Raw genomic sequence first — 23,708 nt, 5'->3', positions numbered from 1 at the left:
TTATCAGGGTCTGTCACATCAACATTTTTTACCATGCAAAGACGGTAAGTACTCTGTCCTGACCTGGACATTCCTATCCCAATTCTTACAAAGCAGCCCACAATGATATTCTCAAAGAATGGTTTCATAAACCACTTGGAAAGTTTTGATCTCCTTATTGTTATGCTTCTAATATCTTCAAAGCTGCTCCCTATCTTCATCATCTTTGTATAAATCACTTCCTATGGATAATTCGCTATCGGAATCATCACAGCAACCCCTGTCATCATCATCCTTGTCACCAGAATCAAATCTCTTTTGCAGGGGCATTCTTGACCTAGAAGCCTTCCTATTTGTTGTCCCAGCATCATCTAAATCATCATCATCAATGTATTTCGAGTCACTGCCATCATCTGAATCAGAATCTTCCAGTCTCCCTTTTGCAGGATTTCGGTTTTGCTTTCCATCATTGGTAGATGTTCGACCAGCTGCTTCTAGCAGCAAATGCTCCAGTTCATCCATAACTTTTTTTTCCCCTCTAAACACCCACGTTGATTGAATAGTCCGTTCCCTAGCTAGAGCAGAGACTGCAAATACCACTCCTCAATAGATCTTCAAAACCTAAAACTTACTGTCCATCAAACAGATTAAAATAGTGAGAGGCAAACCACACCATGGAGCTTAATAAATGTACATAACCGAGATTACATTTTGTAATACATGGTCCTTACAATGAAATGAACATTACTATCTCAATTAGTTCAAAAGAACCCTTAGACCTGTAAAGAAAGCACAATGAACATAGAGATGGCAAATTTCAAAAATATTTCTAAGTAACATAAATGGATGGAAAGGTCCAAAATGCAACCTGTTCTCTGACATCATCACTGGCAACACTAAGAAGTTGCACAAACTTGGGCACAGCTCCATGATCAATCACAACTCTGGTATGCTCTGAGGTTGCAGACACAATATTTGTTAAAGCCCAGGCTGCCTCAAACTATAATATGACCAAATTAAAACGATATTAGATTACCACAATATAATGTCAATTCAATACATAGAATCTCAACTAAAAAACAGATCATACCTAAAGCTGAGGGAAATCATCCCTTGCAAGAAACTCTACAAGTCGAGGGACCACACCCGCGGCGATAACTTCCTAAATTGGAGGACTGCCTTCTGTCACATATATTTTTTCAGATGGCCATTTCCTAAAGACAAAAGAAAATGGTAATAAAGATACATATACTCAAGACTATTACCAATAGAGAGAAGCTTCCCGAATTGAGTTGGTGCTTCTAACTGCATGGTAGGATCATCAGAGCAGACCCCTGCTACCATTGCAGGAAGATTCTCCAACTGTAACATATCCAACATAATCTTAGTAAGACTCCCTTGTTATATTTTGGCTATAACATATTTGGGCTTAACTTAAGTCATTATTTATATGTAATTGATGCACAATTGTAAATAGAAATTTAAACCCATTGTCCTTGCATGTCCCACAGTTGGACATTACTTTTCATGCAAGTTGCAACATGTTGTGTTGCCTTTAAAAACATGTTATAAAGTAAGCAATTTCAAAAAATAGAAATTTCAGCTGAACAACCAATGAGATCATTGTTCAATGGTGAACGCAATGGCGTGTCAAGCAACGCACCAAAGATCTAGTCTTCCACAGCACCAATAAACGGTTGGGACAAAATTTAAGCACTGCCTTATTTTTATGGAAAGAGCAACTCCCTGTTGCCGCAGCTTGGCAAAACAAAAATGATTGTGATGCATGGTTCATCTTAGAAGACCCCAAAACTGGGCCACTTGCAATGCCTAACATAGTCTAGCCCAAATGTAATCCTTCTGGAATTTAAAGGAAGCACATCTCCCCATTTGCATACGTCCATTTTTTGGATTGGAAAACAAACTTTCTGGGCACCCCAATTGAATTTGAACTATGTGTACAAGTTTCCGGGACAACTGAACTGGGGAGATGGGAGGAGGGGTGTTTAGAACGACCAGAGCACACCCCCAAACATTTCATGGGTGGCCAGTTGGGGACTCATGAAATAGAACTAATTTACTACATAAATATCAATTTTTATTGGTTCTAAGTTGCTTTTTTAATTGCACTTGCCTTTCCAGGGGAAGTGGATTACATATACATATATAGTTTACTGCATAAATATCATTTTTTACCTGCCTTTCCATAATTTAATTTTCAAACCCCTATTCGAAGCACAACTGTCAGTTTCTCCCATATCTTCCCTCTCTTTAGTGGTTGGGGATTCAGTATGAGCTGAGTTTTATTACTTCTATCATTTTCAAATGTTTCGATCATTTTAGTCTTAAATGCTGCAAAAATTATTTGATCATAAACATCATCGATCTCACAAAGGTTTTTTATGGTGTTAGGACCAGATGCTATTCTCAGGTCTTTTTGTTATCACCTAGCCTAAACGGGATGTCTCATTTTTCATCCATCGGTCTTGGCATGATCATCTTTATTCTCACACTGTTTATATGATCATTTTCTGGAGGAAGAATGTTACAGTGTTTGCAATAGCAGAAAAGTCGAGTCCCCTTACAAAACTCATGAGTCATGATTCATGGTAAGATAACATGATTTTTTAGTATGATTTTTCAACTTGCCAAATCTCAATATTTTCTTAAGTCCAAAATTACCTCTGAAAGCAGTTGCTTCATTAACATCACATTAACCATTGATGGGAGGAAAATCTCCCCATTCCATCGTTTCTCCTGTGTTTTGAAACAATTAAATTAAGCACAGGTAGTGGGCTCTGCATGCTTTCATACAGAGGGCGATGCAAAGTCTCGGGAAGCTTGAAAGCTAGAAACCCTCCCACAATACCCGAAACGCCGATAATTGCAAATGGCAGGGAAGGATTTACAGTTACCATCACCACCACCAGCGGAGCGATTATGGCGCCGATTTGTCCCGCTTTGCTCGCCAACCCGAGCGCTGCGTTCCTCACTACTGTTGGAAACAACTCGCATGTGTATATATATATCAAATTATAAGTCCCCGCCATGCCGAATATTGCTACCACGCCACATGCTAACTGCACGCCGCTCAGAAATCCCCGCATGCGCCCGGCAACCCAGCTTGGCATGCCCATTGTGGAGTTGGGATTCGAACTGTGAACATGGAGTAGGGCCGACATCAGGCCTCCCAACACAGAAGCCACTCCGCTCAGCAGCATCGTGGAGACCAGCATCGCTCGCCGTCCGAATTTTTCTAACATGACCGCCGTCAGGGCAAAGGCGGGCATTTCTGCGATTCCGTTGAGGAAAATGCTCAGGTATAAACTGGTACTTAGATTTACAACGTTTAGGCTCAAACCATAGTAGCCCACTCCACAGGCCAACCAAATGAACGCCATTAAAACCATTCGGGTCCGCGTCACAGGCGACTGGAAAACGTCCACGAGGCTTCCCGATGACTCGTCAGAGTCCGCCGCATCCTGTTCGTCGCCTGCCAGGGCCAAAGAAACTCCCGCCGGCAGCGATTTACCGTTCTTGGCCGCAATTGATCTCATGATGCCCATGGCTTCTTGCAGCCTGCCCTTCACCAGGTACCACCGCGGGGACTCCGAAACGAACAGCAAGACGAAGATGCAATACAAGGCTGAGGGAATTGAACTCGCGACGTACAGATATCTCCAGTTGCCAGAAAAGTAGGACAGAGCCGGCAACACTGCTATGCCGAGAGAAAAGAAGTAGAAAGTCGACATGCCAACCGATCCTCTCTTGGATGGTCCGACGGCTTCCGTCGCCAAGACGAATGACGACAACCCCAAGCCACCGCTGCTAATTCCCGTCAATAGACGGAGAATTAAATAAACCCAGAAATTCGGCGACATTGCCGTCAAGAAACCAAAAATGGCATTGCAGATGCAGACCAACTTCAGGACACCCTTACGCCCCAACGAAGAATCTGATAGATGCCCAAATATCCCTGCACCTGTATCAAACAATAAATTAGAAACTGAAAGAAAATCTTAATGGCGATCAACCATCAGATATAAAAGCGCACAGGGGCTGAAAATATCAATTACCGAGCAAACACCCAACAAAGAACGCAGACTGCAGAAACCCAACTTTGTATTTCTGGCCGCAGATGAGATCCCATTCGGAGACCGTTGAAACCCCGGGGCCTCCGTCCCAGTCCCATGAGGCCCGATCCATGGAGCATATAGATCTCGTCGGGCTGTAGGATTCGAACCTTGGCTTCATGGAAAGGAAATCCTTTGGGGTTTTCCCTCCATTGCAATGCCAATGGGGTTCATAGTCGGCGAAAATCATGACCATCGTATGAAAGGCCTCCAGTGTCCATGCGAGGCTCGACAGCAAGAAATGCTTAATCTGCCACCGTCCGAACTCTACGGAGATTAGATCTGAAGCTGAATCGAGCCCAAACAATAACTTTGAACAATAACTCTGAAGACAGAGAGGCCAATGGGTTGGGAGACAAAATGACAGTGTGTGGATCAACGACCAAACTTCATTCAATTGTCTAACACCACAAATCCACGGTCAACAATAGGACACTTAATCGGCTGGGGCAATTCATTTCAAAAGAAAACGCCTTACGGCGTAATTATTACAGCTTCACAGAAAATCTATCTTATGGGAAGCCAAACAAGTAAGAAAGGGGCTGACAACTGTAAGGAGTAGCGAGTATGTGTGGGGAAAGATGTTGAATGTTGAAGGACAGATATAATGGAAAGATTGATATAATTGACAGCTCTGAGTATGGGTGGGGAAAGATGTTGAATGTTAGCAAGACTGATATAATTGAAAGATCGATGTAATTAAAGTATGTTGGCATGTGTATCTAAATATAATTGTAAATAACATTGAGTATAGATTGAAAAAAATAGATTAAATAAATAATAAATATTAAAAAAATAAATAAAACCAGGACCAAGAGGTTTCATGCGCAGAGAAAAGACACTGCCCTCATACATCTTCTACCACTCGTTCATCTCAAACTCACTCAAAGTGAGTGAAGAGAAGGGGTGAGATATATAAAAGACGGTGTCGTCTCTCCTGCGCACAAAACACAGAACGCCCTCCTCTTCTCCACTATCATCTTGTCGCCGGCCTGTGAAACACACAGACACCCCTCCCTATTTATAAGTTTTCAATTTTTAGTTAATGTTAAGTAACGCCTTAATTTTAACCCATAATTAATCCTTAATGACTTAGACCTATTCATCCACAACAGCTTGCACCCTGATAACTTCCATTCTTTTTTTGGGTTTTTGCTGATTTCCAAGGTGAATATATCGACGACTCCGATTGGTGAATGCTGTTTGGATGATACAGGCCAACGGTCAAGGTCCCAAAGTCGGTCGAAGACGTAATGAGACGTAATAAAGCAGTTCAAAGCTATGACCAATCATAATATTAAAATGAATGACCTCTTGAAAGGGTTTCCAGGCAGCACCAATACATTTCTTCCATTTATTACGTCGTAACGCGTTTTCTTCTGCAAGGCAGGGATGACGGGTTAATTTTATTTCAGGTTTTGAATACGAACCGGTAAAAAAAAAGAAAAAACTCATGTATATCTTATACGTTATTATTATTAATAATTATTTTTACAAAAATAAAAAGAAATATATATATATAAATAATGTCAAGTTTAGTAGGCACAAGAAATTTATTATTCTTTGTTATAATTGGTCTAGTTTTCAAAATGAACATTATCAAAATATAGTATTGCTATGTGGATATTATTATAATGTTTAATATCTATCTCTCACACACATCTATATATATATATATATATTATTGGCTTCGAACAAGTACATCAAATACAATTATGCAAGTTATTGGCTAACTAATATAAGACATAGAGAGTAACTTCCACCCAACAAATAGATTTGTCAACTATAAGACATAGATAGTAACTTCCACCCAATAACATATTTGCCAACTATAACTAACCACTAAACTAAAATTATGGAAATGAACAATTTCCAATATACTCTCTAAAATTTCAAGAATTTATGCTCTACACAATTCAAATTTTATAAAAGAGGATCAAATGATTCTAGCCATTGCTCCATCTCTGCTTCCACCAAGCAAGTTGATTTTTGCAAGGGACATTGGCATGTGGCTGAAACCAATTACTATTAAATATGTTTGAAATAAAAAATATCATGAGTGAAAGTTATGGGATGGGGTAAAAAGTGCCTTGTCCATTAATAATTGTTTCTCGACATATTAACTAGGTTCCTTTATTGGCCATGACATTGCATTTGGTTATTACATCAAAGAATATGAAAGAATTTTGAATAGTAGAAATAGGTTGCAAACTTCTAATTCTCTTCACCACATAAGAGTGAACGAAAGATAATTGACATCAATATATTGAATGATCAACTATTAGTCTCTGAACACCAACAAAGACATTATATGCCTACTCTTTGCTAGGGAAATTCCCTGTAAGACAACATATGTTTCTGCTAGATTATTAGGCAACGAGACTCAAGCATAGTCCAATTCATTTTTTCCTAGCACCCCTCACCTTTCCTGAATTTACCACCCCTATATATATGTGTGTGTAAGATAAATTACTAGATTTATTTGCCATAAAAATTGTACGCTCGATGATTGGTACACATGTACCTTATAATATAAAACATCATGTATAAAATAATGTTTAAATTAAATTATTGATTTAGAGTCCAAATACCTACAACTAAAAGTCAAAATTATATTAAATCAATTTTTATCATTAATGTCAATTTTGTATCTTCATATTATGTACTTATTTTCATACTATAAATACTATTTATAAACCTAAAAAGCTAAAACCTAAAAAGCTAAAAGATAAAGGATTGATCCAACTGAAATTATTTCTTCTTTATAAATAACAAAGGTACTTGATCCTCAGTACACACTATTATAACATAATTTCAATAAGTAATAGATGCATTCATGAACTTCACGATAATAGATTTTTATTGTACAAAAATAATAATTCATTTTTTTAATAATAAGAAAAATGTTGACATTCTTTCTCTTAATCGTTATGACTAATCACAACCATAAAAATAATGGCACTAAAAATTTCTTTTTTTAAAATTTAACGAATAATTTTATAAAGAACTTTTCTTAATTTTATAAAAAACTTTTAATGGGTAATGATAATTTAAAATTTGAACGTCTTTTGAATGTTATTTAGTTTTTATTGCTACGTGTATAATGAAATAAGGAAGCTTATTTTTTTAGCTATATTATATCTATTTATATATATATATATATTAATAGCTAGCAACAAAGTTATTGGTAAAATTGTAATTTTGTATATTATTGAAATTGTATTTTTAACTATATTAATATATATGGTATGTTGGAAAAGTTTTTTTATATTTAAAATAAAATATTCAAAAATATATGTGAGGAAAAAATTGAAAAGTAAAATGTTTACTATGAGATAAATTGCTCATCATTTTTTACATAAATTAATTATTAATTAATTTTGAGTTGTTAATTCGACCATTCATGACAAAGATTTTCCAATCAAGTCTGTGGTTAATGTTCCAAAGTATGGTTTTCGAGGATACACCAAAACCATTTTTATGAGGGGAAAAATCACAGTTAAATACTTTTTAATTAGAATTGATGGATAATTAAATTATTCAAGGATATATGATTAAATAAACTAAAAAAAAAAACTTGATCAGGGTGTGAACTCGACAACACTCCCATCATGGTAATTAAATACAAAGGGCCTTGCGGTACAAACCCACCACCCTCCACACGCTCGAGGTGATAGTTGTGGTGGCTCCATGCATGCAAGTGGTTAATACTCCTACAGGAGGTGGCAGCGACATTGTGTCTTGAATCTGGAATTGTGTTAAGTGCTCTGCGAGAGTTGCTAGTAAGTGTTCTGTCAAGGGTAAAGATGTGAGTAAGGGTGATGCCGAGCGCAGAGGAACGATGTGGATGCAGGCAAGGAGATAGGATACTCTCCTTCGGGTGATAGTAAACTAGTATGTGACTTGTTTCTTCTTTCCCTCCTCCATCCAATATCTTATCTAGTTATGGGAAATGGGTCTGCATGGTGTCGATTTGCCTGCGGTTGTGAGAAAGCGACGTTCCAGGAAGTTGTTGGTGCATGTATCCCTCATGCAATATGTCCTTCTGACTGGCATATGCTCTGTATTGGTTTGGTTCGAAATTATCCTTTCTCGGACGGGGTTATACGAGGCCTGTGCCTTTATGGCTAGCCCCTAGGACCTTCCTCTTCAAGTTTTGTTTGATAATATTGGGGTTCAGGGATGGGTTGCCAACAACACCGCGTCTAGGCTTAGTTTTACTATCTCTCCCAGTGATGGGTAGAAGTTTTTCTCCCTGTATATATGTTGGCCCTAGAGCCGTATGTTTGTCTCTATTTTCCCACTTAATTCTCATGCCCTCTACCTCTTTGGAAATCTTTGAGGGGTTAAAACTATGGCTTTGCGATGGTATCAGTTTGGGGAGAGCACTTATGGTGTAAGTTCCATTGGTCTCTTAAATTCTTCTTCTCAATCCTATGATAACTCATTTTGGGTTGTGAAAGTTGTGCCTTTATTTGGTATGGGTGGCAAGGATGGCATGCATGGGAATAGGTGTGAGGAATTTCCTCAAATTTGGTATTGGAAATCACCATCTCATGCTTCTCCTTTGGTAGGTGTGTAGGGCGGTAGGGTCACCTGGAAGTGAAAAGCTTCTAGGCTTGATCCACCTCGTGTATAAGCAATTTTCCCTACACACCTTTCTACTGCACACAGTGAGTTTGTCGCAATGGCGTGGGCATCAACTGCTAGAGGCCATGGTAGGAGAACAAGGGTGATTGCGAAGGAAGAGCAACCCATATCCTCTCGGGGGGAACATGGGGCTACAAACTGATCACCAACATCATAAACGCAGCTACAACATATCGTGAAGGTACAAACGAGGAAATCAAGCAGTTAATTGAGGAATGGGATGCTGAATTAAACTGACATGCTGGATTGATTGAAATTGAGGTGGAGAATTGGTGGGCTATGGTGCATGATCCTGGGCGGACCCGTGGTCGTGTTACTTAGTTTAACCAGAATTTGTACCTGTACTAGTTCATGAAGGGTATTTTTGGAAAGGCCTTGGAGCAGATTTTGTGAGCATGGAAACAATTGTGCAGGACTTCCCCAACTGTAAACAAGACTTCCAGAAACTACAATTTTAGCTACAAAAAAAATATGGCCGCCTTCGACAAATTGAAGATCACCTCCCTTGCCTTCTCTCACAAATAGTGCTTCCGAGATACAATGCTAAGGATCTGACACCGATAGAGTCTGTGTCTACCGAGGGAGAGGAGTAGTCTGCTAGCTAGCTTTAGTTTTGCCCTGACGATGAACCACACTGGTTGGTTCGAAACACGTCGACAAAAGATTTGGTATGTGATTTTGCCGAAGATTATCTAACAGCTTTAGTTTTGTTTTATTATATATGTGGATAGATTTTAATTTCCAGAATGTTTTTTTTTATGTTCATAGGTAAATAGTATTTGGGCAAGGCAAAGACATACAAACTTATATAGCTTGGGTAGAAAGACTATTTTTTTTTTGCTATTGGATGGCTTATCATGTTGTTAGGTGGAAAACATAATTGGTTTCCCTCTGGGCAAGTTGAGGCTAGCTAACTATTCATATGTGGATGTAACTTGCTTATAGTTTAATGAAAATGGAATGGTCTAAGAAAACTTACAAAAAAAAATAAACAAAAAAAAGCTAATAATATATATACTAATTTTAGTTCATATATACATGAATAAGTGTTCCTAAATTTAGACTCTAAGTAAACTACGAGAAACTACTAACTAATTAAAAATATTTTTTAGTAATTATGTCTAACATTCCCTCTTAATTATGACCACTAATTTTTTTTGGTTTAAATGTGAGCTAGGCTTGCACTAATTGAGCTCAAGTAAAAAACTTGTATTACATTTGTAGGTTGCCCTTAACTCTATCCTGTAGAATAATTTTATTCCTTTTGCTTCAAACTTTATATTTTGTATACTTTTTCTTCTTCTATAGCCTTAGCGATCTTACTTTTCTTTTTCTTTTCATCGTGTTCCTCTTTTGCATCTACTTGTACCTTTGTTATCTTTTATTGAATTTCAAATTTCTTTGTCTAGCTCTGTAAGGTCAAAAATAATATCTTTGATTTTTTTCTTCTCCTCTTTTACTATCACAGAATCTTCAAAAACTTTTAAGGTTTCGTTCATTTATTCTATTCATTCTTCTTTTCCAATTATGATGACTTTTCCATTATCACTTTCCTTTGCATCACACTTGGGATTTGCAAGCCACTTTTCAATAAATGTTAACTCAACATCATAATGAAATTGAAATTTTTCTTCGGTGTAATATATGCCATATTAATGAACCAACATAAATTGCCAAACATAGAGTTCATAAACTTCAAGGTGCAACACTAGAAATGATAGACAGATACCCTAGCAACCTGCAAATCAAAACCCTAATATGTCTCGAAACCGTCCACACCTTGAATTCCTGCACTAGTGTTGATGGCCAAAAATGACCTCATTAACATTAGGGAAGGTTGCCTAGTCAAAGTCCCAAATCAGACTCTTATCCATTTGTATAATGGCTCCAACTGGTTCAATTGGGTCTAGTTACTCACTCTCTCTCCCTGTTGGCTTATGGTTTGTCTATTACTTACCAATAGAAAGCGAAAAATCATATTTTCCCTCTTGTTGTGCACATGCAAGCATGCAAATCCTTAAGCTGACTTCAGGGCTCAGCTTAGCCACACTTAAAATATGCCCCTGCATAAGGGGAATTCTGTGAACACATACTTAATTATAAATACATATCTATTCTAAAATAAATTCAAAATCTATCTAGATTAAGAAGGTATAGATTTATCCCAACCAAGAGTAGAATAAATAAATAATGGGGATTTTAACATGTCTGGATTTTTATGAATACATGGCTAACGAAATAGTTCTACTATTTGATATTAAAATTACCAAACATGTTTTGTTTGAAGATCTTAATAATGATGAATGATTAACTATTAAAACTAGGAAAAATCTCTCATAATTTCAAAAATTATTATATCGATTTAAGGTGGCAAATTTATGAGTAAATAGTTATTCAGAAATTTGATTTAAATACTTGAGCAAATAGAAAATTAACAATAAATATATGAGACTAATGAATTAGATAGCTAATCCAAAAGATATGCATCCTCACATAAAACAAAAATGCACAATATGAGAAACTTTACACATATATCTAATTAAATAAATAAATTTTGCATTATATATAAAAGTATTCATATACAAATTAATGAAACCTGATGTACTATGATATACCAATGCACTATTGCTATATAGTTTAATTATATTAATTTAAACTTAATGTTTCATATTATATAAGGACATGTTACTAAGTCTCATTAAATATGAAAGTAAAATTACAAAATAATTAAAAATATTGTAACAATTGTCAAATTAATGTACAAAAATTACAATGATTTTTCATTTGATCTTTTAATAATAAAAATAAAAGATTAAGATCAAATGAGAGAGTTGATCATTTTACCTCTTCAAAAGAGAACTTGATGTAAAAAACTACAAATGAAGATACAAGACTATTCTAAGATACCAGAAAAGGAGAAAAAACTTATCTTGAATTGGAAAAAGATCTCCCAATCCAAGAGCAGATGGACTAAACCAGCGAACTTTGTTGTGATCGAATTCATAAAATAAGATTAAATTGCACTTGCAAAATAGTTTGCATTTTGCAATTTATTAAAATGCTTTATGAACTTCAAATTTACTTTAAGAAAAAGTTATTGAAGCGAATTAGAAATACATATCTGAATGCAAGTAAAAAATTGAATTCATTCCTTGTTTTCTATTAATTAAAAAAAAATATTTTAATTAACTAAAAAAGACAAAATAAAAATGCAATTAATTGTTCAATACATTCAGAACTCAATGGATTCGACTTTATCTTAATTTCATTCTGCCCTACAAAAGGAGGTTTAATAGAGCTTCGGCAATCGTATAGCAATTGATAGCAAAAGTGCTCAGCATCATAACAATAAACTAAGAAAGAAATCAAAATCATTCAAAGAAATTTTGGTAAAAACAAATTAATTCACAATCCAGAAAATTCATTAAAACAAAACCAAAATTTCATTACAAAAATACCGTCCTCGAGCAGCTTTGACTCCTTGAAGAAATATTCGGCATAAGTACAAGACATATTTTCTTCTCGTAGCTAAAAGCGCTGTGTCTCTCTGTAATTTAACTCTCTCTTCATTACAAAATTGCAAGTGTTCAAAAAGAAAAATTGCAGAGATCTCCATGTATTATGGATCTGGAACCCGTTTGTAGTTTCGAATTTGGTCTTTAAATAATTTTCAGAACCCCTGCTCTGCGCTGGTGATTGAGCTTCATCTCTAAATTTCAGGTTGGGCCTCTAGATAATTGGATCGACTTTTAATTCTTCTGGCTGTGTAATCATTTGTTGACACATCAAGATTTTCGAAGAATTTTTATCTTTTTTCCCTTGATACCATGCAATCTCCTCGCTCGTTAATTCCCATGATCATTGGACCAATCTTGATCGTCGTTGTTCTCCTTCGTTGTTGTGCCTCGTTGGATGAACAGGTGGAGGATCAATTTCATTTGTGTGACCTCTGCGGTCGATCTTGCACATAATTTTTTCCACAGAATCTCATCTACCAAATCCCTACAAACAATTAAAACGCATCATTAGTCCCCAAAATCTTGCAAAAACATTATTATATATAAGAGAAATCGTGATATTATGAATGTATAGGATTCAGCTTAGCTAATTGCGAGTCATGGATTTAGGAATTCCACCATTACATAACATAACATAAGGAGGGGGAGAGCACGCTGCCGCGACGGAGCGGAGTGCTGGTAATATCATCCAATAGAAGATCATCTTCATGGGTAAGAGCTTATGAGTGCTGAACAGGTGCGTATCGTCAGCCAATGCATGCAGTCTATCCTTCCAGGTTTCTCTTTCCGGAAGTTACACATACTTTCTGCCTAGAAAGCCATCTGTTTTTTTTACTATCCGGAGTTTTCTTCCCCTCCTGGGGAGGAGGCTATCAGAGCATTCTTTCCTGAGTGTCTATCTGTAGCTTCTTATCTGCCAATTTCTATCCGGGTTTTCTGCTGAAGAATATCAACTCTGCTTTGCGCTTTTGTCTTCCTTTCTGGACATGTTCTTAAATTACCTTTCTCGCACTCCGCTTCGGACTTGCCTGCGTCTCTCCAGGTCAGGTTCTCTCTCTGCCTTGCTTGTATGATGTTATGGGTTATTCTAATATAAAAAACAGTTTTCTTATTCCAGAAGATTGCGGTCAGCATGGAAGGTTTTTAATTATATAAATATCTTTCTATATAATTTACCTGCTGAAGAAATGTAAATGGAAGCTTTCACCGGGGTAGCATACTATTAAAAGCATTGTTTTCTGGGTGGTTTTTAAGTTGTTTTTTTTCTAGCTCCTGAAGGTGTCATGTAAGTAATATGTCTGAGAATTCGGTCTTATATCGGTATTGGAAGTCGATATTCAGGATTCAGAAGTTCTTCGTTATCACAAAACCGTGTTCTGACTTCTGTTGTAAGCTGGGGACTGGGTGGTGCATTTGTGAGGTTTTTTGCTGCTGCATTGTATGTCCGGAGGAAGCCTCGTAGGGACTCTGTCATTGTAGTTTTTCCTGAGTTTCCTCCTCCAGAAACCTCTGGTCGAATCCTATTGACCTCGCTTCTTTGATCTTTCCGGGCCGGATAATCTCAAGCGTCCCCGGTTTTTGATCAACGGCAGCCTCCATCTTTTCTCCATAAGTTCATTCCTCATTTTGGGATTGGTCCGTTAGTACTACATTCAGGGAATTTATTTCCTCTTGGGTCGAGATAGGACTCTCCAATTTAAGACAAGCCGACTATTTTCAAATTTCCCTTCTCGTCGGACATATTACTGTCTTGGTAAAGTCATCTTACGTAATCTCGAGGGACAGATGGCATTCTAATTTCCTTCCTTCTGATGTTTTCCAAAATCCCGAGGAGCTTCTAATATATCGAGGCGGGCTGCGCATTTACCATTCACATTCTTTTCCTCTGGGGATTATATTCATCAAATGTACTTTCAGAAAGCAAATCCCGAGACATATCCTCTTTGGATTTTTAACTGCACTCTGATAGATAGAGTTAGGTGATCCTTGCAGTATGGAGTTATTATCTGATTCCTCCGCCATGGAAGAAATGATTCAGGCTGCCATCAAAGCAGAATCATCTCATGAAAATGCCAGGCTGGCATACAACTGGCAGTCCACTTTGGAGGACATGATTGTTCGTTCGTCGGCTCCACAGGAGAATGTGGATGATCTAGATAGACCTTCTAGGAAGTCTGAGCGTTTTAGTCATGGAAAATTTGTCCCTGTAGGAAAAGCAAATCAGAAGCCTGCCAAGACGACTCCTCCCCCTTCTGCTATCAAAATAGACAGCATCCACCTGGTCGATCGCATTGAAAGCCTAAAAGGAAAAGCTCTAGTAGGGAGGTGGTTCTTCCCGGAAATGGATGACCAGAAGTCGAGATGTTGGCTTGAATCTCAATGGAAACCGATTATAGGATATGTCCCCATTATAGCCAGATTGCTAAAGGGGTGGTATTGTTTCCATTTTTTGAAGTCGGATGATCTGGAAGCCATCTTCAAGCATCAATGGGTTTTCAAGAGAAGCTTTTTGGCTTTACATAGATGGTATTTGGGCTTCAACCCGCTAAGGAATACTCCGACAAACAATCTGATTTGGTTAAAACTTCTAGGCTTGCCTTTAGAACTATGGTCAAAAGAATCCCTGGCGGAGATTGGAAATGCTATTGGTAAATGCGTATATGTTGATCCATGGTGCCTTGGAGAGAAAGAAAAACGGGTGGCGTGGGTTTTAATAGAAAAAGCTTTCAGAGGTGGCTTCCTGGAATATATTGATATCCAATGGAAGGAATATACAATCAAGCAAAGATTGGATTTCTGGGGGATTCCATTTAGATGTGTTGCTTGCCATCTTACTGGCCATCTATTAAAGAATTGTTCTCGGCGCATTCCCAATCGAAAGTACCATAATCAATTATCTGCTAGATGACGAAGGGTAAAAAATTCTCGGTCGGACCAACAATGGTCATCCTCCTCAATGAGCCATGCCAACTCAGAATCTGAGGGTCGACATATTCCTCTATCAGAGGATAATCTAAGTCCCCTGCCGCCGCTGAATATCCCCGCCCCAGTAGAGCCCATTTCTCCCTCCATGCCCCCACTGGAGCCAGCATCTGACTATGAATCCCCTATCAATCAGTTATCTCTGCCCTTACCTCCCCCGGAGCCGTCGCTGGACAGAGAAATTCCAAACCCTCCCCCGATACCTCATCCATATGATATAGACAGAAAAGAAGTTCATCTCATTAAATCATCCTCGCCATCTCCTATAAAGCATTCATCATTGTCTAGGAAAGGGAAGCAGATTATGATTTCGGCCACCCCTGCAAATTCTCCAACCTCCTCACCCACAAACTCCATTGGCAGCGATTTGGACTTTCTCTTGAGCAAGAAATCGCTGGAGCTCAGAGCTCTCTCCATCCATAAACCTGGATCTCCAAAGTCTCCTCATATCAGTCCAAAATCTGCCTGTAATATCACGGTCAGAAGAAAAAACAACAGGGGCAGCCGGCATTTTAGGGGCAGAGGAGAGGGGGTTGGAAGGGGGATTCACAATTTGGCCCTTATTGATGTCCCGGTCATGGATATGACAGAAGACTGGCCTCTTAGAGCAAGCAAGGCCGACAGTATTCCAAAATGAATTTTATTCTATCATTGAACATTAGGGGTCTGGGTGCAGACCAAAAATTTTTGTCGTTAAAAAATCTTTTTATTTCTGTAAACCCAAAGATTATACTTATACAGGAAACCATGCACGATTCCTCAGTGGCAATTTCCTATTTCAGGAAGATGCTCCCCTCCTGGTACATATCTGCTGTTGGAGCAAATGGGCTCTCAGGAGGTTTAGCGGTCCTCTAGGATCCGCTATGGATCAAAGCAAAAACTTATAGTTGTTTAGCTGGCATCCTAGTCTCGGCTCACCTGAGAGGACAAAAATCTCCCATAAATATTTTGAATATATACGCTCCCTACAGGAACAGACTATCATTTTGGGAAAATCTGTTTGCCTCTGAGATTTTTGATGTTGATTTTCTATTGATTGCAGGGGATTTGAATCTCACTTTAAGCATGGATGAAGTATGGGGTTCAAATAGGAGAGGGGATCCACTGGCTGCGAGAATAAAAAATGAACTACTGAAAAGGAATTTTGTGGATATCCTCCCTCCTCAAATGTATCCGACGTGGGAGAACGGAAGAATTGAGAAGGCCTATATTGCAAAGAGACTAGACAGATTTCTTATTCATGCCAGCTTAATCGACGTGATGGGCATGCCTTTTTCAACGATAGAGAGGGTTTTCATCTCAGACCATCGTCCGATTATGCTTGGATGGAGTGAAAATGGTTTCAGGAAGGGATACTACTTCAAATTTAACAGGGCTCATTTGGAGGACCCGAAGTTTGATAAGCACATTAAAAATGCTTAGAGTGAGATGCTAATGTCTAATCCATGCTCGTATTTAATGACTTTCAACGACAAAATGAATCATATTCGCAGCATGGTTAAAAAGTGGCAGTCCAACAAAAGACAATCAAACAAAATCGAGGTCCAGAAAATTCAATTGGAATTGGATCAAGCAACGAAAGCTATGGCTGCTCATCAGCTATCTTTCTAGATGAGGGTTCATATAAAGGATTTACAGAGGAGGAAAATAGAGTTGCTGAAACAGGAGGAAATGTTCTGGAGGTTGAAGAGCAGGGTGTTGTGGCTTAGGGAAGGTGACGGGAATAGGAAATTTTTTCATAACTTTGCAAATGCTAGAAGGGAGAAGATCCATTTGGCAAATAAGAGATGGAAAAGGTGGTTTTATATACTCCCAATAAGAAATTACAAAGAAGGCAGTAAGTTTTTTTGAGAAGCAGTACAGGAGATCAGAAAACAACAGTTTCCAGGATATTTTATGGGGCATTGAAGTGTTCCCTCAGATGTTTGATGAGGCCTTAAATGATAAGATTTTTCGCCGAGTTTCCAAGGAGGAGCTACTAAGAACAATGAAACTCTTTAAAAGGGACAAATGCCCCGGCCCGGATGGCTAGTCAATAGAGTTTTACATCCATTTTTTTGATCTAATCAAAACAGACCTGTTAAAGATGGTTGAAGCAACAAGGATGTCGGGCAGCATCAACAAAAATATATCCTCCACGAATATTGCTCTCATACCAAAAAAAGGGAATGCAGAATCGTTTATGGAGTTCCGTCCGATTTCATTATGTAATATCTCCTATAAAATCATATCAAAAATAATTGCTGAAAGAATCAAAGGAGTCCTATCGTCATCCTTATCATCAGCCCAACATGCATTCCTTCAAGGAAGAAACATCTTAGATGCGGTGGCATCAACTCAAGAAGGCCTTTCTGCTATACATTCAAAAAAGAAGGATGCAGTCATTGTTAAGATCGATCTTTGTAAAGCATATGATTGTTTGGATTGGGGCTTCATCAGATGTTTGCTGGCGAAGATCGGTTTGAGGATCAGCATGATAAACTGGATCATGGCATGCATGGATAAGGTGAATTATGCGGTTATTATAAATGGGCTTCCATCGTCCTTCTTCCCTGCATCCAGAGGCCTTCGCCAGGGATGTCCTTTATCCCCGTTGCTTTTCATTTTAGCTATGGACTCCCTCAGTTTACATATTAACAAGGTTGTACAGGAAGATAGATGTCGGCCATTGCACATATGCAGAAATGTTGCGATCTCTCATAATTTGTTCGTGGACGACATCATTCTGTTTGGGATTTTTTGCAGAATTACTTGGCTTTCATTCTATGAAATTTTAAAAAATTTCCAGAGGGCAACGGGGATGCTGATAAATTGCTCGAAATCTATTATCTATCATAATGACATCCAACAAGAAGATATAGACTGGTTATGCTCTCTCTTTGGTATTGAGACTCGTTCCATCAGTGGGGGAATCAAATATCTGGGGTTTATATTGAAAGCAAATGCTTACTCATCGGCGGATTGGCAATGGATCCCAGAGCGATACTACAAGAAAATATCTGGATGGGAGTACAGAAGCCTCTCTTTAGCAGGTAGAGTTATTTTGGCACAGTCTGTATTAAATCAATTGGCTGTCTACTGGGCTCATTTGTTCTTCCTCCCCTCAAGCATAATCAAAACAATGAATAAGCTCACTGCTAATTTCATCTGGGGGGTCAGGCAGGAAAGAGCAAATTTCATCTCACGAAATTATCCCATATTTCTCTGCCGAAGGACATGGGAGGATGGGGTCTTCTGGATTTGTGATCCTTTGGTATGGCTCTCTTATGCAAATCATTATGGAGGGGTGTTTTCGAATCCGGGCCCTGGAGCAGAGCTATCCAATCGAAGTATCTAGGCAGAAAGGATATTTCCTTCTGGTACAAAAAAGAAAGGGTTGGCCCATCCTATGGATCGCCAATTTGGTTAAGTCTGCGTAAAATGGAAAAAAAAAATCTGAAGAATCTGATTTGGCATTTTCAATCTGGGAAAAGGATCCTTATCGGAAAAGACGCATTCCTAAGTGGTACGAAGGAGATCGTTGTCCCGGAATCCTTCCTCGCTTTCCTTCATAGAAGAGGTATCCTTTTTTGGGATGGTTTAATTTCTGAGTGGCTCGATCCAATTCCTATGTGGCGTGATGTGGATAGTTTTCAAATGCAGGATGCCTTGGCTGCTCAATGGGCCCATCTCAGGATAAAGCTCAGGAACAGTGGCATTTTTCGCTCATCGGAGCATGATGCATTAATTTGGAAAAATGCAAAAGGGTCTCATTCCATCCGGGTAAAAGATGTGTATCAGAGCCTGATCAAGCAAAAACAGTCCTCCCAGTCTTTTATTTTCCCAACTGTTTTATGGAAAGTGCGATGCCCGTCCAAAATGGTTTTATTCTCGTGGTTGTTATTTCATAATAAAAACCTATCGTGGGAGAATTTAAGAAAGAGAGGGTGGCAGGGGCCGAGCTTCTGTCCCATCTGCAGGTCTGCAGCGGAGGATAATCATCATTTATTCATAAGTTGTCTGGGCACTCAGAAGCTATGGTCATCTCTCGAGATCTTCTTCGGCATTCAGTTCCTGTTTCATGCTACTATAAAAGAAGCTTTCATGTGGTACAGCGAGCAATCGGAGTCTTGCAGGTCAGTATTCATCATCTCTGTATGGTGCATTTGGAAATGGCGCAATAGTCTCATTTTCAAAGATAAAAACCCTTCCCTCCAGGAAATTCTCCTTCATATCTCTTCTATTTATGAAGGTATCCCTATCCCTCCCATCAAGAAGAAGAAACAGTTTATCATCGATCCTCATCTGGATATCTCATCTGTACCGAGGGCGTTTTTTGATGGCGCTGAGCAAAATGGAGCATGTGGCTGTGGTGTTTTTATTATAGTAGATAAAGACACAAATTTTTCTATCTTTTGGAACGGAGGAAGAGGCACCAACAATTCGGCTGAGGCAATGGCCCTTGCTGGCCTTTTATACTTCTGTCTCTTTCTTAATCTTCAGGGGGTTTCTATCTACGGTGATTCAAAGATCATGGTGGAATATGTCAAGGGAAAAAACTCCATCTCCAGTCCTCATCTTTTTGGTTGGCTAAACAGGATAAAGTTCTACTGGAATTTTCTGAAGGAGGGCTCAATCCAACACATCTACAGGGATAAAAATGTGCAGGCTGATGCTCTGTCGAAGAAGGGTCTTCTCGAGGCTCCTGGTCATTGGCATCTTCAGGTCTCCATGGAAAGTGATATCTTCTTCATTCAGGATTTTTATCCTACTGACTTTTAATTTCATCCTTGCAGGTCTTCAAATATTTTCAGTGTTTTGTTGCCCCAGCATTATTCATCCTCAGGTCTATTAATCTTATGACGGGGTTTTTCTCCGGAATCTCTCCTTATAGTCTCTTTTTTTTATGTCTGATTTGTATTGGTTGTCCGCATCTTTGAAGCGGTATATCTCCACATGTGGTCGATCTGCTTAAGCGGATCCTTTTTTGTTTTCCTGTATCAGTCTCTTCAGTCTCTTTCAGTTGTTGGGAGTTCCGGTTGTTCAGCCCAGCCTCCCCAGTTTTATGCTTATGGTATCATTTTGCTGATCCAGAACTCTTTCCTGGGTCATATGTTTTTGTTCTTCATCATGTATATAAGACTTTTTATATATCTTATGTAAATACATAGTGCTTTTTCATCCTGAAAAAAAATTGCGAGTCATGGATTTGAAAAATGAGTGATCTGCACAACGCATGGTGTAAACAAAAGCAATTGAATTAACGATAAACTTAATGGGACCGTCCATCTCATTTGTGTTTCCACAAGATTACGATGGTTGGTATCTATTAACGATATGCAAGAAATTTAGATTCCAAATTTCATATTGATTGGATAAACATACTCGGATAAACATATTAGAAAAAAAATGTGGGCGTTCTTCAGTCATAGTTTCAAGGCAATTGAACTCGTTGCCAGATCCATTAAAAAATTTTGCAATTGAATTTGGGTTTGATTTCTAGTGCCTCCTAGCCAGGATCCTCGCACTTGTAACACGTTAAAAATTTCTAATTAAAAAATTCAAACAAAAATCCAAATTTTGTTATGATCAGTGATCCGCAGCATTATTCCTGCAATATCTTGTACAAGGAATTTAATAACAATTATATGCCGCTGTGAATGCTGTGGTGGTTTAAATGGATCAAAACCTGGACTGTCATGGCATATTGTAAAGGGTGACATGGACAGGTATATAGGCTTCCAATTTGAATTAAAGCGTGGAAGGTGATCGAAACTATGGCAACCCAATTTATCAAGTGTGACAAGTCGTTGGTGAAACCTCTGGGCTTTTTATCCCACGCCGGAGTCCAATTGCTTTATGTCTCCCCTTACAAAAAACTAATAAAAGGCTTTGTAATTTAGAAGTAGATTTGTAATTTAAAGATGCTCTTCTAGATCCATCTTAACTTTAATAAAAAGTCTTGTAATTTAAAGATGCTACTCTAGATTTATCTTTTCTCTACTCAAGTGATTTGATCGGGTGCACTTCAAGTGACTTGATCTCTCGGTGCTTGATAGATTCTATTGAGATTTTATGTTTTATGTAAAATAGGCAAAAATCTCAGTAGACGACAACAATAGGAATTTGTTGCTAGATTAGCTCCAGGTTGTTGGGAGGGAGTTAATGCATCCTAAATTTGAGTTGAGAGGATTTATGAGGCAGTTAGATTCTCCTTGCTATAAAACAGGTATCCATACGGATGGGTTTTAGGTGTGTGAGAGTTTGTGAGGATTTGATTGATTTTTTGTAATCTCCTGTTTGATTAATAAAGATTGTCGATGCCTATGTTTGGTGGACGTAGCCCAGATTGGTTGGGTGAACCACGTTAAAAAGTTGTGTCTCATGTGCATGTTTTTAATAGTTGTGTATTGTTTTATTTGCCTGCTGCACATATCTGCCTCCAACAAATGGTATCAGAGCAATGTTGGAGGCCTGGCGCAGCGGTGGAGGTCATTGTTTCCAGAACTGCATGTTCAGCTGATGTGTGGACCTGCGTAATGGTAGTTGCATATTGCTGTGCGTAGAGGTCGTTTACCCAAACTGCGTGGAGCGGATTGCTATTATATTTATTCACTTGCGTGCTGGAGGTGGAGCGCAAAGGCGTGGAGATTGCTGGTCTATTCCTTTGATTGCTGGTGCCTGGTGCTGATTGCTGGCGTATGACTATTTTGTGAGTGCTGGTGCGTATTGCTGTATGCTGCGTGGACCTGCGTGGTGTATTGGAGCGCTGGTGCTGCGTGGAGCGCTGGTGGTATTCAATTAGTGATGTGCTGGTGCGTATGTGTTATATACCTGGTGCATGCGTGGAGTATTCCGCTGGTGAGTATTGTTACTGGCTGCGGGTGCGTGTAATGGCTGAAGCGCCAACATATTAAAGTCTGCGTGGAGGTGTGAATAACAATCACAGCAGATGTTATGAGAAAGAGCATGACACCCACTCCACATAACAGGTGCGGATTCTCTACGTGGAGGTATTACAGAATTTAAGATTCTTTTTTGTGTGTGTATTATTTGGTGCGGTGTATTACCTGGTGCGTGTGTATTACCTGGTGCGTGAATATTTTTTTATGTGCTGTAATATGTAGCCCACGCGCGAACTGCGTTGATAAACCCGCAGTTGTTTTTTATTTGGTTTTTGTTCTAAATGAATTTCCATTAGCGTGCATTTGTTGAAAGGCACATTTTTTGACTTGATTAAAATACGCCAGTGCTCCATTGACGCATTGTTCCAGTGCTTTACTCGGTTCTGTACTGTAACTTGCACAGTCAACAAATAAATAAATAAAAATTGTAAAGCAAAGGCTTGTAATGTAAAGGCATAGGCGGTTTACCTTCTTTTATTTAAAAGTTGGATTTTGGAGATTATTGTGTTTTTTGGTTGATATAAGATGGCGAAAACTCAGAGTGCCCGGTTTGAAATTGAGAAGTTTAATGGCAAAAATAATTTTGAGATCTAGAAGGTGAAGATGTAGGATTTTCTTGTCCAAAATGGTGTGGCAAAGGCATTGTTGGGTAAATCCAAACAGCCTTACAACATCACAGATAATGAGTGGGCCGAGATGGATGAACGAGCAATAATTGCTATTCGACTGTGTCTAGCTGATGATGTCCTGTTTAATATCATGTCGAAGACAACAGCTGCTGGTTTGTGGACGAAACTGGAGAAACTGTACATGACCAAATTCTTAACCAACAGGATTCTCATGAAGCGACAGTTGTACAGTTTGCGAATGAAGGAAGGTACATCGATTGCTGATCATTTAAATGCTTTTAATACTCCTCTTGTGTAATTACAAAGTATAGAAGTAAATATTCAATCCAAGGATAAAGCTATTACTTTATTGTGCTCGTTGCCCGAATCATGGGATCATTTTGTTACTTCTATAAGTCTTAGTTCATCAGAAACTATTGAGTTTGATGATGTAGTTGCATCCTTATTATCGAAAGAAACAAGGAGAAGGTCGCATTCAGAAACCTCTACATCAGAAGCTATGATGGTTAGAGGTCGTTCGAAAGAAAGACGCCCCAGGAGGCCGAGCGACTCACGTTCAAAGTCGAAAGGGAAGAAGAGTAAGCTAAAGTGTTGGTTTTGTGGCAAATCAGGGCATTTAAAGAAGGACTATTGGAAGCGACAGCATCGAATTTCAAAAGAAGATTCTTCGACAGAGAAGAAGGAGGCAAATACTACATATACAGGTTCGGCATCAGGTTCAGGTATGAGTGATGAAGTATTATCAGTTAATGTGTCAAATCATGGGAAACATTGGTTGTTAGATTCCGGTGCATCAAACCACATGTGTATTCATAAAGACTGGTTTAAGACATATAAATCAATTGATGATGGTGTTGTGTACATGGGTAATGATGTAACATGTAATATTGTGGGGATTGGGAGTATACAACTGCAAATGTTTGATGGGACAAC

At 38.5% G+C, this 23,708-nt stretch overlaps 2 protein-coding genes across 2 annotated transcripts; one reads left to right on the top strand and one right to left on the bottom strand.

Annotated features, from left to right (window-relative positions):
* Positions 1-177: 177 nt before the first annotated feature.
* On the bottom strand, positions 178-13,879 carry LOC149141177 (organic cation/carnitine transporter 4-like). Its single transcript, XM_089451172.1, has 6 exons — positions 13,788-13,879; positions 13,282-13,367; positions 4,056-4,400; positions 2,766-3,961; positions 1,245-1,341; positions 178-566 (listed from the first exon to the last, which is right to left on the bottom strand). The coding sequence occupies exons 1-6, from the start codon at positions 13,877-13,879 to the stop codon at positions 178-180; spliced, it is 2,205 nt and encodes a 734-aa protein (XP_089307298.1).
* Positions 13,880-14,273: 394 nt separating this feature from the next.
* LOC149141176 (uncharacterized) lies at positions 14,274-15,188 on the top strand. Its single transcript, XM_089451171.1, has one exon. The coding sequence runs from the start codon at positions 14,274-14,276 to the stop codon at positions 15,186-15,188; it is 915 nt and encodes a 304-aa protein (XP_089307297.1).
* Positions 15,189-23,708: the final 8,520 nt, after the last annotated feature.

This window comes from Pinus tabuliformis, chromosome X (genome assembly GCF_031772625.1).
Source record: "Pinus tabuliformis cultivar Carrire ecotype Pingquan chromosome X, CPIR1, whole genome shotgun sequence".
Lineage (NCBI taxonomy): Eukaryota > Viridiplantae > Streptophyta > Pinopsida > Pinales > Pinaceae > Pinus > Pinus tabuliformis.
This window is presented reverse-complemented; position numbering and strand designations above follow the sequence as displayed.